Raw genomic sequence first — 16,797 nt, forward strand, 5'->3', positions numbered from 1 at the left:
AAGCAGACATGTATTGACAGCAGAGATATCACAGGTATATTACAGGTTGTGATGGAATCTCTATAATCAATGCTGCAATCTTCCCACAAATGCTTGAACCAACCCCAGGAAAGTGGCAAAGATAACTTAACAAACAGAAAAGTAAAGACAGGAGTTGGAACTTCAGCTGCTCGAGTGTGAACAGGAAAGTATTGTCAAGAAGAGAGTGAATGGAGCTTAATTTCTTATATACTTCCTGGAGCGTTACCTTTATTATATACTTCCTGAAGAGTTTTGTTTGTGATATGGTTCTTGAAAGGGTTACTGTTGTTATACACTTCCTAAAACTGAAGTGATTGCAGCACATCCTGATCCATCTCTTTTTCCACAATCTCTTCTTGTTTAAATGAAATCTTGCCATGTTGCATCTTCGTAAAGCTGTACCTCTAGCGAGTGGGCACTCCATGTGTGCTCTTTCTGTACTAAGTTACTCTGTGAACACTGGAAAATCACCTTCTTTTCTGAAGTAAGTAAGAGTTACATGTTCAATGAAAGATTTAGTTAAATATCTTTGTATGGTGAAATATCTCTTGGTAACTTTCATAAATGGTAAAGAAGAGATATCTTTTACAACTAGTTAAATATTGTGTATTCACATTCTCTTACATTTCCATTTAGTGATTTTAAATCTCTTTACATCCAATAGGAAACCTGCCTTGAATGCACAAAGGATCGTGAATAATGACAGTAATCGTGCAATTCTGAAAAAAGTGGTAAAAAAAAGGAGCTCCAATATTCAGGAAAAGATCTGCACAGTCAGAGACTGAGGAACCTGAACATACACCGATAGATCCTGGAAGAAGCAGTCAAGGGCATATCAGTGGATGCACGCAACAGGACTAAGAAATGACCTTTAGAAAATTAAGGAAACAACACTGACAAACCACCTCCTGTAGAAATAGGCCTGCACCACCAGCTTTGATCATGTGTTTGGTAAAAGGTGGATACAGCATTGCTCTGCTTCCTGTAATGATGGCAGACCACCATTCAGCGTGCTAGGTGTATTATAAACTCTTTCTGGCCACATGAGCACGAGAAAAACACAAGGTAGTGGAGCCAGACAACTGAAGGGTAATAGAAAGAGAGGGTCTTTGATGTACAACAGACTGTGCTAATTTGCATCGACCAGAAGGAAGACTAATCTTTACCCGTAACACACAAAACTATTTTGCAATCTAAAGACATACCCACCTACAAAGAAGCTTTACTTGCCAAAATAATAATATATGTAGTTGGTGAGTCTTGTATTTCATTGTGAAATCTGAAATCAACCATCCCAAAATACCACACACACACCGGGAATGTTAGAATAGTGCTTTATCAACCATGTTAGCTCCTCAGGAAATGCTCTCATGGGATGCAGACATTTATAAACCCGACCCACAGACACTAACCAAGAAAGAAAAATCATACACATGCAGCAAGAGCTTTAGTTTGTCATCGCTACTAAAGAACCATAAGGAAACACACACAGGAGCAGCAACGTGCAATTGCAATGAATGTATGAAGAACTTTAGTCAGTTAAAATTCCTAAAAGATAATCAGCGAACACATACAGGGGAAAAATTATACCATTGCAATGAATGTGCGAAGAACTTCAGTCTGTTATCACAACTCCAAACACATCAGCGAACACACACTGGGGAAAAACCGTACCATTGCACTGAATGTTTGAAGAAATTCAGTCAGTTATTAGACCTCCAAGTACATAAACAAACACACACAGGGGAAAAACCATATAATTGCAATGAATGTGGAAGTAGTTTTAGTCATTCCTCAACTCTCAGGAGTCATCAGCAAACACACAAACGGGAAAAGCCATTCCAGTGCAGTGAATGTGGAAAGAGCTTTAGTCAGTTATCAACTCTCCAATCACATCAGCGAACACACACAGGGGAAAAACGATTCCAGTGCTATGAATGTGGAAGTGGTTTTAGTGATTCCTCAAATCTCAGGAGTCATCAGCGAACACACACAGGGGAAAAACCATTCCATTGCAATGAATGTGGAAGTCGTTTTAGTTATTCCTCAAATCTCAGGAGTCATCAGCGAACACACACAGGGGAAAAACCATTCCAGTGCAGTGAATGTGGAAGTAGTTTTAGTCATTCCTCAACTCTCAGGAGTCATCAGCAAAAACACAAACGGGAAAAGCCATTCCAGTGCAATGAATGTGGAAAGAGCTTTACTAGGTCATCAGACCTACAAAAACATAATCGAACACACACAGGGGAAAAACCATTCCAGTGCATTGAATGTATGAAGAGCTTTAGTCAGTTATCAACTCTCCAATCACATCAGCGAACACACACAGGGGAAAAACCATTCCAGTGCTATGAATGTGGAAGTAGTTTTAGTGATTCCTCAAATCTCAGGAGTCATCGGCGAACACACACAGGGGAAAAACCATTCCATTGCAATGAATGTGGAAGTCGTTTTAGTTATTCCTCAAATCTCAGGAGTCATCAGCGAACACACACAGGGGAAAAACCATTCCAGTGCAGTGAATGTGGAAGTAGTTTTAGTCATTTCTCAACTCTCACGAGTCATCAGCAAACACACAAACGGGAAAAGCCATTCCAGTGCAATGAATGTGGAAAGAGCTTTAGTAGGTCATCAGACCTACAAAAACATAATCGAACACACACTGGGGAAAAACCATTCCAGTGCTATGAATGTGGAAGTAGTTTTAGTGATTCCTCAAATCTCAGGAGTCATCAGCGAACACACACAGGGGAAAAACCATTCCATTGCAATGAATGTGGAAGTCGGTTTAGTGATTCCTCAAATCTCAGGAGTCATCAGCGAACACACACAGGGGAAAAACCATTCCAGTGCAGTGAATGTGGAAGTAGTTTTAGTACTTCCTCAAATCTCAGGAGTCATCAGCGAACACACACTGGGGGAAAGCCATTCCATTGCAGTGAATGTTTGAAGAGCTTCAGTCAGTTATCACAACTCCAAACACATCAGCGAACACATACTGGGGAAAAACCATACCATTGCAATGAATGTGGAAGTAGTTTTAGTGATTCCTCAACTCTCAGGAGTCATCAGCGAACACACACAGGCGAAAAGCCATTCCAGTGCAATGAATGTGGAAAGAGCTTTAGTAGGTCATCAGACCTAAAAAAACATAATCGAACACACACTGGGGAAAAACCATTCCAGTGCATTGAATGTATGAAGAGCTTTAGCCAGTCAACAACTCTCCAATCACATCAGCGAACACACACAGGGGAAAAACCATTCCAGTGCTATGAATGTGGAAGTAGTTTTAGTGATTCCTCAAATCTCAGGAGTCATCAGCGAACACACACAGGGGAAAAACCATTCCATTGCAATGAATGTGGAAGTCGTTTTAGTGATTCCTCAAATCTCAGGAGTCATCAGCGAACACACACAGGGGAAAAACCATTCCAGTGCAGTGAATGTGTAAAGAGCTTCAGTCTGTTATCACTTCTCCAATTACATCAGCGAACACATACTGGGGAAAAACCATACCATTGCAATGAATGTGGAAGTAGTTTTAGTCATTCCTCAACTCTCAGGAGTCATCAGCGAACACACACAGGGGAAAAACCATTCCAGTGCAGTGAATGTGTGAAGAGCTTCAGTCGGTCATCAGACCTACAAAAACATAATCGAACACACACTGGGGAAAAACCATTCCAGTGCAGTGAATGTGTGAAGAAATTCAGTCAGTTATCAAACCTCCGGATCCACCAGCGAACACACACGGGAAAAACCATACCATTGCACTGAATGTGTGAAGAGCTTCAGTGGGTTGGCAACCCTCCGGAGCCACCAGCGAACACACACGGGGGAAAAAACCACACCACCCAGCCAGTGAGGAACATCAACAAGAATGCTCTTCAGCACATTAATCCTTATATATAACACACTCCAGGGGTTTGCTCCAGGGTCAAACTCACTTTACTTTCACGTTAACAGCAACAAGTTCTAAACTGGAGAATCTATATTTAGGAACAAGGGGTTTATACTTCCATTAGTGGCATAATACATTTGAAACCCAATACTTTATAGATCTGTATTAATGATACATAACCAAACACCACCCATGTATGGACATCCAAGAGCCTTTAAAAACAACACTACAGAGGTGTGTACCAGGATTTACTTTAACATTAATATGAACTAAATTATGATACAGCAAGAACAATCATGATGCTATGAAATGTACACAATGATGACTAGATGTTACATGTTAATAAGAAATTTATGTTTTTAGACGTAATAAAACAAAACATGTATTTGAATTCATGGTATTTGACTGCTGAGTGTATATAAGGCGATCTTAGATGTGATTTATTGCCTAAACTTTAAAGATAATTTGTGATGTCAGCAAGAAGCCTAGTTTATTTGGTAATAGAGGGGTCAAATCTCGATAGCATGACTGCTTTCAGCAGGGAGTCTGGTGCAGGTGGTATCAGAGGGGACTAGTCTCACCCGTGTGCCTTCTCTCAGAGTGAGAAGCGGTTCTTTGCTTGAGATGGTTCTACCTCTCCTTCTGTGTTAATGAAGAGAGAAGTGCTACCAGTAATACTGAGTTCTGGGATTCACGGCTGTTTTGGGAACTTAATTCAGTCTTTTTTACCCAATCAATACCTGATTTATTTAGGAATGCTAAAATATGTCTGTATCTTGGCAGTCCACTTGTTAATAATCCATAAAAATACCACGGGGATTTAAACATGAATTTGGCAAATACAAAATTTTCTTTTTTTTTAAAGGTTCTTATATAGCACTGCTTCATCTAATAATGTCTGATGGGTTTTCTTCGAGCCCTTCGAGAAGTTTTCCATTGACTGACTCAATGGGATTTCCGATGAAAGGCTGACAATCTGTCCAACTCTAAACAAGGATGGTGGGTGGGCCTTTGGTTTGGCTGGTGTAACGCTTTGTTGCATTTTTGATAGAGTGCCCTAAATCCAACCCGCCTTTCTTTAGTGATTTTTCTATTTTGAGTTACATTTGAAGACTGTCCTGCTTATTTATAGTTTGACAGGGGTCCATGGTCTGCCAGAGGAACAGGCGTAACAACCTCCACTACCCCTGTGTCTTCAAGGAGCAACAGGAGCTCCTCTAAAAGCATCTAAAGTTTGCTGAGTCGTTGCCATTTTTCACACGGTTGCACAACAGACTTTTTGGTTTTACTCCTTATGAGAGTTTGCTTTTTGTAAAACCAATAAATCGTGTACTTGATACACTGAGAGCTTTCTACAAGGGAGTCTAGGTCATTTTTCATAGATTTTTCCTGTTTGATACAACCAGTCTTTTCATTGTGTTCCTGAAGAAAAACAAGTAGGTCAGAATGCCTACCATAAGTAGGGCGGACTGTCTGATGTACTTACACCAACAGCCCCATGTATGTCGGTCATTGTTGTGAGGGTTCCTGAGGTTCTGACCTCTGTTCAAACAGAGGAGTACAGTGATAGCTTCGTCTCACCAACCTCCAAAATTCTCCAATATATTTTTATAATCCTTTTAATACAATTTGCTAATGGATTATACATGAGAACCACGGCCATGCTTTCTTCTCTTACTCATGCATACGAGTGCAGGAGGTTGTCTCTATGATGCTTGGCCTCTTCTTCGACTGCTTTAGTCCTTCTGGGGTAACCTCTTCCACCAATGTATCCTTCAAGGATTCCTGTTGTTTCATTAAAGAGCGTTATTAGAAACAGTTTGTCCAAATTTGTAAAACTGTTGACAGTTACTGACATACCAAGAGAAGTTGTCTTTATTTCCTGCTGACAGGAGAAGCGCTCTTGATGGCTTGCTAATGAATGTAGACTAAGGGCGCTCTTTTTTCTTCCTGACTCGTGATTTGAACAAGCCTTGAAAAGGTGTGACTCGCTAGCCCCACTATCACCATTCGCAGAAGAAAAAATAGTAACAAATTGTTTTTGATACTTCGTTAGCAGAATCAAGATTTACACACCCTGCCAGTGTGGAAATAAGTAACATGTTTGTGCGGGTATGTAATGATTGTCGTGGGGTAGGGGGTTATGAGTCTTAAGAGGAATGAGGTACAGTCAAAACGAACTTGCTGTGCAATCGTTGGGATTTATTTGTATAAGTTCTAGGGCAAACAACAACTAAAAAGTCTCGTAGGACTGACAACAAAAGAAAGTCTATCTGCGGGCTCCTTCTCGTCTTTCTCTGCAGAAGTCCCCGGGTTGGGTCCAGCGGAAGGTCTTCTGACTTCGTAGACGCTCCCCAAAACAAAAAGAAAGAAAGAATACGCCGGGTTACTGGCGTGACCGATAACAAGTATTGGCATGAGGGGGGGGGGAGGCGTGAAGGGGATCACCAGGGACCACAACCGTTCGGTGCTCTTTGGACCCGTGAAAGTGGTGGCGTTTGCAGAGTCACTCCCGTCCCGTGACCACCCAGCCGCCCTCTACCCGCTCGCTCCCTCCGTGAAAAACACTCCCCGTACCTTACGGAGCCACACTTCTCCTGTTGAAGTGTGGCTGGGCGGAGCGTGGTTCCGTTGGCCTCCCGGCTTCTCCTGCGGCGACCTGGTGGCTGGTCCTACTCCTGTCTCCGAGGACGGCAATCCGGTATCCTCCCGTGTAATGGCGAACTCCTGAGATGCTTCCTCCTCTGTTGGCGCGTTCGCGCCGTTCCCGTCCAGCTGTCGCGGTATCAGCGCCGCCGATGTCTCTGATTGGATATATGTGGAGGACGTCACTGATGGTGCTCTGTCTTCCGGGTAAGCCCAGGCTGCCTTAAAGGGAGCGTGGCCATCCTGCACTCGCCGAGGCGGAAAGGAAGAGGGATATTGGTCAGTATCTGACTCGTGGCAGGTAGGGACCCCCTGACAGGGTACCACAACTTTTATATTAAAAGCACAAGCTGTTTTGTTTACATGCTTGTATTTAAAAGATGTTGCTACTGCAAAAGCCCCGGCTTATAATAGTGAGATGTTCAACGTAATTTAATCAGGGAGGTAGAGAAATACCAAGCTGGAAAAAAATAAACGCGGTTCAAAATGACTGCCATAAAATAATCTTCATCTCAGACATGCTGTTCTCCACCTTTAGTAGGGACATTTCCCTACTTACATTGTTAAAGTAAATTGCAGTTCATTGATTGACAATGCGGGTTCCGGGCTCTGCATTGCACCCGTGCTAGCTAGAATCTGCTGGCTTCGGCATCTGGAGCCGCATGAAGAGGAGAAAGAGGCGGACTTGCTTGCAGGAGCCACTCGAGTGAGCAACCCAAGCCAGCGAACACGGTGAGGAATTCATTTTACTTGTTTAATTTTCTTGAGTAAATCTGCTTCTATCTACCGCCGACGCTCGCAGCTTGCCATTTCTTTGACTGCCCTCACCTGTTCTTGGTTGGATTTTGGTCTAGAGCCTGGGTCTGGCACTTGGAGCTGATTTGTGAGGATCACAAGAAGCAAGGAAGAGGGCGGCCACCAATAGTTGATGGCTTTTGAGCGAGAGCACGTGTGGGCCGCGGAGGTGGCCCGACTAGGTTCCAGTGCAGCCTATGATCTCATCTAGTGAACCCGTCTCGTTCGGTCAGTATAACACAACAGTGTGGATTTGCTGCAGACTTCCTATGGGGCTCTTGTGGATAGATCTGGATTACTGAAGGGAAATTAAGAACCCATTGAGCTCTTTGAAGTCTAGGCCCCCTTCCAAAATGTGCCCGGACCTAAGGTCTTTGAAAGGAGTTTTGTACCCTGTACGAGGTTAGGGGAACTATGCAATCAGGCAAGGAGAGGACACCTTTTCCCCCCATTAAGAGGGAAAAAAACAACACCAACCCTCAACATCTCTAAATAAAATGGAAGTAAAACTATCCGGGAAAAATCAGTTGTTAATATCCCCAATGATACGTATATTTGGGAACCCAAAGAATACTCCAAATAAGTTTGAATTCACGAAGGACCCAATGGGAGCCATGTTAACTATACAACCAAATTCATGTAAACTACAAACTCCACTGAAACCGCTGAGTGAGGCAAGAATAACAAGATCAAATCAAGGATTAGGTGCGCCTAACCAATATGAGGGGATCAAATTCCTAAAATAAAGGAAGAATCGGCCAATCAATGGGGGCAAATAACTGATTTGGAAATGTTAACTGTCCCCTTAACCTCACATTTGCAGCCCGGGGACTTAAGTTCATCTGAATTATTGTCGGGAGTTGCTCAACAGTTATTGTCATCATGTGCACCACTTCCAATTGAAGTGTCAGTAAAAATTAAAAATGTAAACTCTTGCGTGGAACCTATGCCCTTAACTCAAACAAACCAGGTATATCAAAGTAGCCCCATTATAGGGGTTGATCCGCAAAAAACTATTGGAACCAATAACTTATCACAATCTCTTCAAATAAATACTAATATAATTTTGAACAATATGAAACAAAAAAGGAGACTGGAGAGTCATAAGCTGGGTAATGGAAATCAAGATAATTGGCCCGATTATATTTTGAAATCAGACAATCTGCAGTTTTGGAGAACACCCTATCAAAATAATGATCATAACAGCAAGTTGCAACATGCACAATTAAATAGAAAAGAGGAAGAACAACCAAGCCCCTTTTGTGAGAATAATAAACAGCACCTTATGGAAAGCAGACAAGTAGCCTCTAGAAATTGGGACTCAGGGCAATCTGGGACCTTCTTTTCAAAAATTTGCAACTGACATTAGAGGCACTAAAGTACCAGTCGAATAAACTGGAGGTGCAAATACAACTTCTCGATGTCATAACATCTTTAGTAGTGGGAATTCACCATAAGCTAGCCACATTAAAGAACCTAGTAATATTGGCTCAGGCACAACCAGTAGCACCATATCCAGATTGTAATTGTGCACATTTGATTAATACATTGGCTGAAATTCCAGAAATATTAAATACAATAATCAAGGATTTAAGAGGACATTTACAAATTAATGGAAATAAAGATTATTCGATTGAGGATGTAGCACAAAAAAATAACTACAAGCAACAATTTAATCCTTCAAAATAACATGGTTTTAATGGACAAAAAGAAGGAGGAGGTAGAAGAAGAGAAATCAGCTTCTCTCGTAACATCCCCAGTACCCCAAATGTCAAAAAGACAGAGGAAAAAACAACGGAGAGCGAGGAATAAGGTTAATTTCTTTATCTCCTCTAAAAGCAGTAATAGAAAATTGATCACAGAATTTAAACGAAGATATTAAAGCAACTCAGAACCAGCCTGATAAAGTTACAGAAGTAAGAAACCACTTTTCCCTTTGTTCAATAAAAACACGCCTGAAGATAACATCGTAGACGTAAGTAACGCCATTAATGATCTAACAGACCGACCTAAAATATAAAAACTTGAAGACCAATACTAAATTGTCAAGCTAGAAGTTGATGGAAATAAAATGATGGCAAAACTGGAATTATTGCAAAAAGGAAATAATAAAGCTAATATTAAGGGTACTATGACTGATCAAGATAATTTGGGCGCAGCCGGAAAATAAGTGGAAAATCGAGGTACCGCAGAAGCAGGTTATTGATGGAAGCAAAAATCATTAGACGTTGGAAAGTTTAATTAAGAGTCAACAACCAACCATACTAAGGACTTGGGACCAAAAGTTAGAAAACCAAACCGGAAAATCCCAAGACCTGGTATTGACAAATTTTTTTCTGCAAAATAAAATTGGTACAAATCAAGCACTTGAAAGTAAAAACGAGATACATAAAGGAGAGATACAATTAATTTTTAAACCAAAATACCAGTCCGGGGCAAGCATGATAACTTGAACTGGGGTAATATCCTTAAACATTGTGAGGTAATTCCCTCATTTGAAGGAATTAGAAGAGAAGATATAGAAGCATTTGATTTTTTTACCCAATTAAGTCGATAACCAATAACTGACATTTATTTCCCCCCAAAAATTAGAGGGTCAATGTAAAGGGTCAGACAACAAGCAGATATATTCAATACTTAAAAATCCTATTGGTAGAACTATTGGCCAAGGTTCTATATTCACTACGGAAAATAAAAGAGAAGTAGTGGAGGAACTACAATTGAGTGGCTGACAGCAGACCTACATGGAGCAAACCAAGATTGACAAAATCAATCTACCGGTGTCCAGGAAGAGGTATCTAATTGAAGAGGAAGGATAGATCTATGATATTGGAATATAAAAGGCACATAATCAAAGTCTCAAAATTAGCATCTGACTACACCATCGTGCAATTTTAAAATTACTTTTCTCCAGGAGACCTGAGCCTCCTATCCTTTTAAATTAGAAGGCTTTATGGTCTATTACAAACCTGCTGAGAAAGTAAATAAATATGGTACGGCCTGTGGGGTATGGCAACCTTTATTTCATAGAAATAAAAGTTGAAAGTGAGTTAGTGGTTCTCAATATTTGCAACTGTCTAATAGTCAAGTTAAAAACTGGACAAAATCGCTTTTATTAATAAACATATATATTCACCCTGATCCTAATTTGAGGAAACCATTGGCCAGTAATTTAATGGCTATATTACAACAGCAATTTAAAAAAGATATGCAACCTGAGATTATTATTTCAGGTGACTACAATATGAATTTGCTGTGGTCATATGTTAGAAATAAATTAATACAACAACAGGATTATCTATGGGTGATCCCTAACCATCCAACAATTCAAGACTCTAAGGCACCAAAAGCGGTAATTGGAGAGAACTTATTAAAAGATCTGTAATTATTGGGTCTAAGGATTCTAAATGGACGATTCCCACAAGATTATTCAGTAGTATCCCTCAATCTATTTTAGAAGATGTAATCTTTCCGGATTGCAGAAGCAAATGGGAGTGACCATAGTCAACATATAATTGAGCTAAAACTAAACTGTTTAAGACATGAAAATTATGTGATTATTCAAGGTGACATATCTACAATAAATTAGAAGAGATGGTTGAACATTGTTTTGAAGATGTCAATCTCCATGCAATTGAAAAGTGGACCCTTTTTACAAATAATTAATGACAAACTACACTCAAAAAGAAAGAAACAAGATAAAATGTCACAGGTACTCGTATAACTTTCCTTTGAAGGCCGCCTACTAAAAAGTGAGCATAATAGAATATCAAGCATGGTAAAGAAGTGGCCAGAAAATCAAGATTGTGGTGGATAATTAAAGAAAATGTAGTACAGATGTGAGAAAACTAATTTGGGAAAAGAAATCATAAGTAAATGAGGCCCTTTGAGCAAAAGCCCTATATACTAGCAAAAAGAACAATAGAAGAGAATTTTGGAAAATGATTAACAACTTGAATAGAGTTAGTAGTACAACAACATCCTCTATATTAACTGAATCTGGTTGGATTAAGTTTTTACAATTTCATTTGAATTGCAATCCAGATATGGAGTTTAACTGAGGTCCAGATAATACAATATGAGTGACGGATAATAAGGAAAATGAATTGCATACAACTGAAGACCAAGTATGTAAGCTTATGTGTTAACAGAGATTTGATGGAGCCCCTGGTCCCAATGGGATCCCAGCCGCAGTCTATAAAGAAAACGTGCCTATCTGGGCAGATTACCCAACAAGTATTTTTAACCAAGCATTGCAAACATCGATCATTCCAGAATCACCGATCTATAAAAGCATAGAGTGGGAACAACCAACAAACTATCAATTAATAATGTTGCAAGATATGGAAAGCCAAACTCTTTGAAGGAATCCTCCTGTCAGAATTAATAGAATGGGCAACGAAAATGCAGATAATTCCACCAAATCAACCGGGGTTCATGCACAGACAAGGTACAACAACCAATATTTTAATACTTGCAATCCTAATTGAAAAATACAAACTCAGGAAACAACCGCAGTACTTATGTTTCATGGGTTTTAAATCCGCTTTTGACTGTTGAAAATTAGAGAAACAAGGTATCGGCCCGGGCCTCTTAAAAGCATTTCAATTACTATATAATGAGACCAGGACTGGGGTTTGAATTAGTTAAAGGCACAGAATTATCTAGAAAAATTCAAACATCTCAGGGTTTAAAACAAGGGTGCGTACTTGCACCCCATCTAATTTATTTTTATCAGATTTAACAGAAGTGTTAGATAACAAGATCACTCATCCAGCTAAATTGCCAGATAGACAAATTTCAAATCTGTTATATGCTGATGACTTTATTTTATTAAGTCAAACAAAAATAAGATCATAATGTCTAATAAACAAAATATCAAAATACTCTATGGAGAACAGGATGGTAATAAATGAAGTTAAAACGAAAGTAATGGTAGTTAATAACAAGGCATTGAAATGCAATAAATATAAATGGTTTTTACAAAATTGACAATTAGAACAAGTGAAAACCTATAAATACCTGGGTTCTTGTTTGACGATAAGGGCTCATTTTGTCTACATAAAGCAGAGTTGATAAAGAGAATTAACTCCCTACTAATGGCATTTCGTACATTGCAGAGTTCCTTGGTGGGGTCTTGTTATCGCCCACTGTTAAAAGTAATAAATGCAAAAATGCTGCCCAGTCTGCCCTACTGCAGCAAGGACCCTAGACCTTTAAATAATACTATTACCAAAGTTTTAACATTTTTGTTTCAGCTCCCCACCAATGCATCAACTGCACAAATAAGATTGGATTTTGGCATACCCAACCAGCAAATTGTAAGGATGGGTCAATATCAATTGAAAAAAGTTTTATTCGACTGCGCTAGTGATAAAAGCATTACAGATAAAAAGAATTAAAAAAAATTATATTACAAAAGTAAAATTTGGTTAAGACGTTAATACAAAAGTGCAATCAAAACCATCGTTATGTTACACATAGTGTAAACCGAGTTAAGAGACAACATTCAAAAACAACAATCAAAAGGCAATCTAAAACACCTTGACGAGCGTGGTATATCCTCCAATAGCTGCTTTGCGCAGTCACATACCTGCACAGTGGTGGTTGGTTACCACATGATCTTATTCCACATCAACAAAAAAGCTCTATCCCTGCCTCCTGTTCAAGATCCCCCCAAATGGTCCAGAAACCTCTCCCAGATCCCCCTGGACATCATGGAAAAAAGTCTAAAGTTGATCCTACCCAGCGGCAAGGATCTTTCCACAAATGACCTCACCTCACTATACAACATAAATATGGTATCCCTGCTGGACCAACTAGCACCTCTGAAAATGAAAAAAAAATGAGCCATCCCGTCCTGATCCTGGTTCTGACATCAACGATGAAAGGAGACAAATAAGGACCTCAGAAAGACGTTGGAGGAGCATGCCCACTACTTCCCACCACAATCAACTCAGATCTATCAGGAAGAAATATAACAGTCATATCAAGAACAAAAAATCTGTATATTTCACCTCTGCACTGGATTGCACAAAAAAAGACCCAAGGAGCTCTTTAAGATCATCAGACAACAAACCTCCAAACCTGATACGTCCCTGGGTCAAGCTTCCAAAGAACGGTGCGACAACTTCGCCACCTTCTTCAATGACAGGATCTCCAAGATCGTGCGCTCACGAGACATTACCTGCTCCTCCCCTCACCTTACCAGCCCTCCCACTCCCACCCCCACCACCAAATCCTGGTCACTCTTCCAACCCATTCTAGAGGAAGAGATAGTCACATTTATTTCCACCTCCAAACCTTCATCTCACACCCTAGACCCTCTCCTGGCTCAACTCACCAAAAAATTTAAACTCTCGCTTGCTCCACTCTGGTGCAGGATTATAAACAGCTCCCTAAAAACCGGAATCGTTCCAGATTGTCTGAAAGTGTGTCAAGTCACCCCACTGCTAAAAAAACCAGGCCTGGACATAAATGACCTAGACAACTTCAGACCTGACTCCAACCTTCCTCATCTTTCCAAAATCCTGGAAAGATGCGTACTCCAACAATTAACTCAAAACCTGGACAATACCAATCTCCTCGACTCCCATCAGTCGGGTTTCAGGAAAGGATGCAGCACTGAAACCGCAATCCTCAACTTAATTGATGATATTCACAAATCACTGGACTCAGACCAATGCTGCCTCCTTATTCTCCTAGACCTATCAGCAGCATTCAATACAGTTGACCACAAACTTCTCCTCAAAGCTCTCGAAGAAAGGGCTGGTTTAAATGAGGTAATCCTTAAATGGTTCTCCTCATTCCTTCTCAACCGCTCCCAGAAAATCTAAATCAGAAGCTTCGAACCCAACCTGCAACCAGTCTTGAGGAGAGTCCCCCAAGGATCAGTGCTCTCCCCCTACTCTTTAACATTTACATGGAACCCCTCGCCGCCTTACTCAGGAAAGCTAACATCCCTTTTCACCTATATGCTGACGACACCCAAATCTACCTGGAAATCTCCTCTGCCAAAGACATGCAAAGACTCAATGAAACACTAAGAGATGCGCAACGGCTATCAAGCAACCATTTAAAACTGAACCCGGACAAAACCGAACTACTCCTCATCTCGAACAAAGAAGAGAACCCTCAAGTGGTTGAGTGGCTAAAGGAGATCGATGCGCTCAACGGGAACCTCTCCCTGGCCGATTCTGTCAAATCGTTAGGCATCACGCTAGACTCAAAACTGGACATGACCAAACACATTAAGATTTCGGCTAAGAGCGCCTTCCTTAATCTGAAGCTACTAAACAAAATAAAACCTTTTTATTCCACCCAACAACCTTAAACCAGCCACTCAAGCATTGGTGCTGTCAAGACTGGACTATGGAAATGCAGTCCTCTCTGGAATTGCAAAAAACACACCTTGCTCCGCTAAAAACAACCCTCAATACGGCTGCCAGAATGGTAACGGGATAAAAGAAATTTGACCACATCTCTCCTGCTCTCAAAGAACTCAACTGGCTACCCATAGAAATGCGGGTGAACTTCAGAACGGCCTGCCTCACCCACAAACCCCTCCACACAGACAAACCCCAATATCTGGCGTCTAAACTCAAAAAAGCAGGTCAGAACAGGAACCTCAGAACCGCCAATACCTTACTGCTTAACACGCTAAAACCTAGGGAAAAAAAAGCGGCCAGATCCTTCGTCGGCAATGCGCCCAAAATATGGAACTCTATCCCCCCCACATCAGAACTATTCCCTCCTTTGCTAAATTCAAAAGTCAGCTCAAAATCCTTTTCCTCGATTGATCTCCAGCGATCAGATAGGATCTATCAGAGTGCTGAAAATGACACTTTACCACTATTATCTGTGGGATAACAAGTCCTTGTAATGGACCCACTCAACATCTTCTTCACTACGACTCCCAACCGGACTGTCTCACTGTTTTGCTATTTGTTCTGCTCCCTTTTGCTCGCTTTATTGACATATGTTATTCTCACGCATGTTTTTCTATGCAATTGCTGTGAAGCGCTCCGATACCCTCCGGTCAGGCTAGCGCTATACAAAACTTCATAAATAAATAAAATAAAATCTTAAACATTATCCAGCCTTGATTTAATTGGAATGTCTGTGCCACATCCACCTAAGTTATTTGGGCAGCAAAATTGCATACCTGGGAGATGGATTAGTGCAGAAGATTCACAGGGCTACCTCATACCCATGTTCTTACAAAGCTGGGTCAGCCAAGCTTTACGCGGTCCGGCAAAGGCAGGACAGGCAAAAAGCACATGCGCGTATGACTCTGCATGTTTGGTTCAAGCAAGACATTTGTTGTCTCCAGTGGGAGACCATTTGGATGTAAAAAACTTCAGGGGCAGACTGCCTGATCTAAATTGGAAGTAAAGTTTTCGATCCAAAGGTTTTTGCATAGTATCCCAGTATGGCTTAAGTATTGGGAATGGTTAATCTGGAGGAAAAGCCCAGAGAGAGAAGTCTGGTCATAGCACCTAACCTCATCTTGTGCAACCATGTCCCAATACATTTCTTTGAGGCTACTTTTTGTCAGAAACATTTCGTGGAAGGTGAGTCCCACAGGTGTGATAGGCCCATTATGTTGAGCAGGCTTCTCAAATCACATAACCAGACAATTTTGTGAAAGCGATCCAGGTTGACTAAGTCCCTTAGGTCCTTTGCGTACACTGCCAATTCCTGCGTGCACCATATTCTGCACCAGAATAAAATTGGCCGTAATCTGGCGAAATCCGCCAGGTAATTCCTGACTAAGCACTTCCTTAGAGGGAGGTGAGTGTACTCTGAGGCAGACTAATGATTGCACGTAGGAGTGCATTCTCGGCTGTTGATAGCTGGGTCAAGTTATCTAGGCCCCACAGCTCAGCCCCGTACAGGACTGAGCTCAGTTCTTTGGTGCTATAGATACTGGACATAAGGGCTTTGTCAGGGAAGTTTTAAATTATTTTCTAATAATATCTACTATCTGCCGATGCTTTAACGCCATGACCTCAATGTGTGGCTTCCACCTCATATCCTTTTGCAGTTTGATGCCCAGATATACAAAAGCATCAACCTGCTCCAGGGGTAGCCCATCCATCATCATTTTCCCTCTAAATGATCTGTGCTGGTTAAATGCCATAAACTTTGTCTTCGCAGTATTGATTTTAAGACCCCCTCAGATGGCAAAACTCTTCAAAATGTGTGAGGGCATGCTGCAATCCACCCGATGTTTTGGAGACTATCAGCAAACATTAAAATGGGAATTTTTCTTCCAGCTAGGGGGCCGTCCTCCGCACCGAACGGGTTAATCATTTTCTTAGTAAAATATGACACTGAAAGTTATGTCACAGGATTTGTCTCTGTTAAATATATAGCCATTCATATTTAATATTTCTCCATCAAGCAATTGGCTTAAACAATAATTT

The 16,797-nt window shown here is 40.8% G+C and overlaps 1 protein-coding gene across 1 annotated transcript in view; it reads left to right on the forward strand.

The window, feature by feature from the left end:
- Positions 1-583: 583 nt before the first annotated feature.
- Positions 584-16,797, forward strand: part of LOC144806227 (uncharacterized) — a 181,778-nt gene continuing 165,564 nt past the window's right edge. Inside the window, exon 1 of the mRNA XM_078672628.1 lies at positions 584-3,726. Coding sequence (XP_078528754.1) covers positions 1,366-3,726 — 2,361 coding nt within the window. The 5' untranslated portion in view covers positions 584-1,365. The remainder of the gene's footprint in view (positions 3,727-16,797) is intronic.

This window comes from Lissotriton helveticus (genome assembly GCF_964261635.1).
Source record: "Lissotriton helveticus chromosome 1_1 unlocalized genomic scaffold, aLisHel1.1 SUPER_1_unloc_54, whole genome shotgun sequence".
NCBI classification, from domain to species: Eukaryota; Metazoa; Chordata; class Amphibia; order Caudata; family Salamandridae; genus Lissotriton; species Lissotriton helveticus.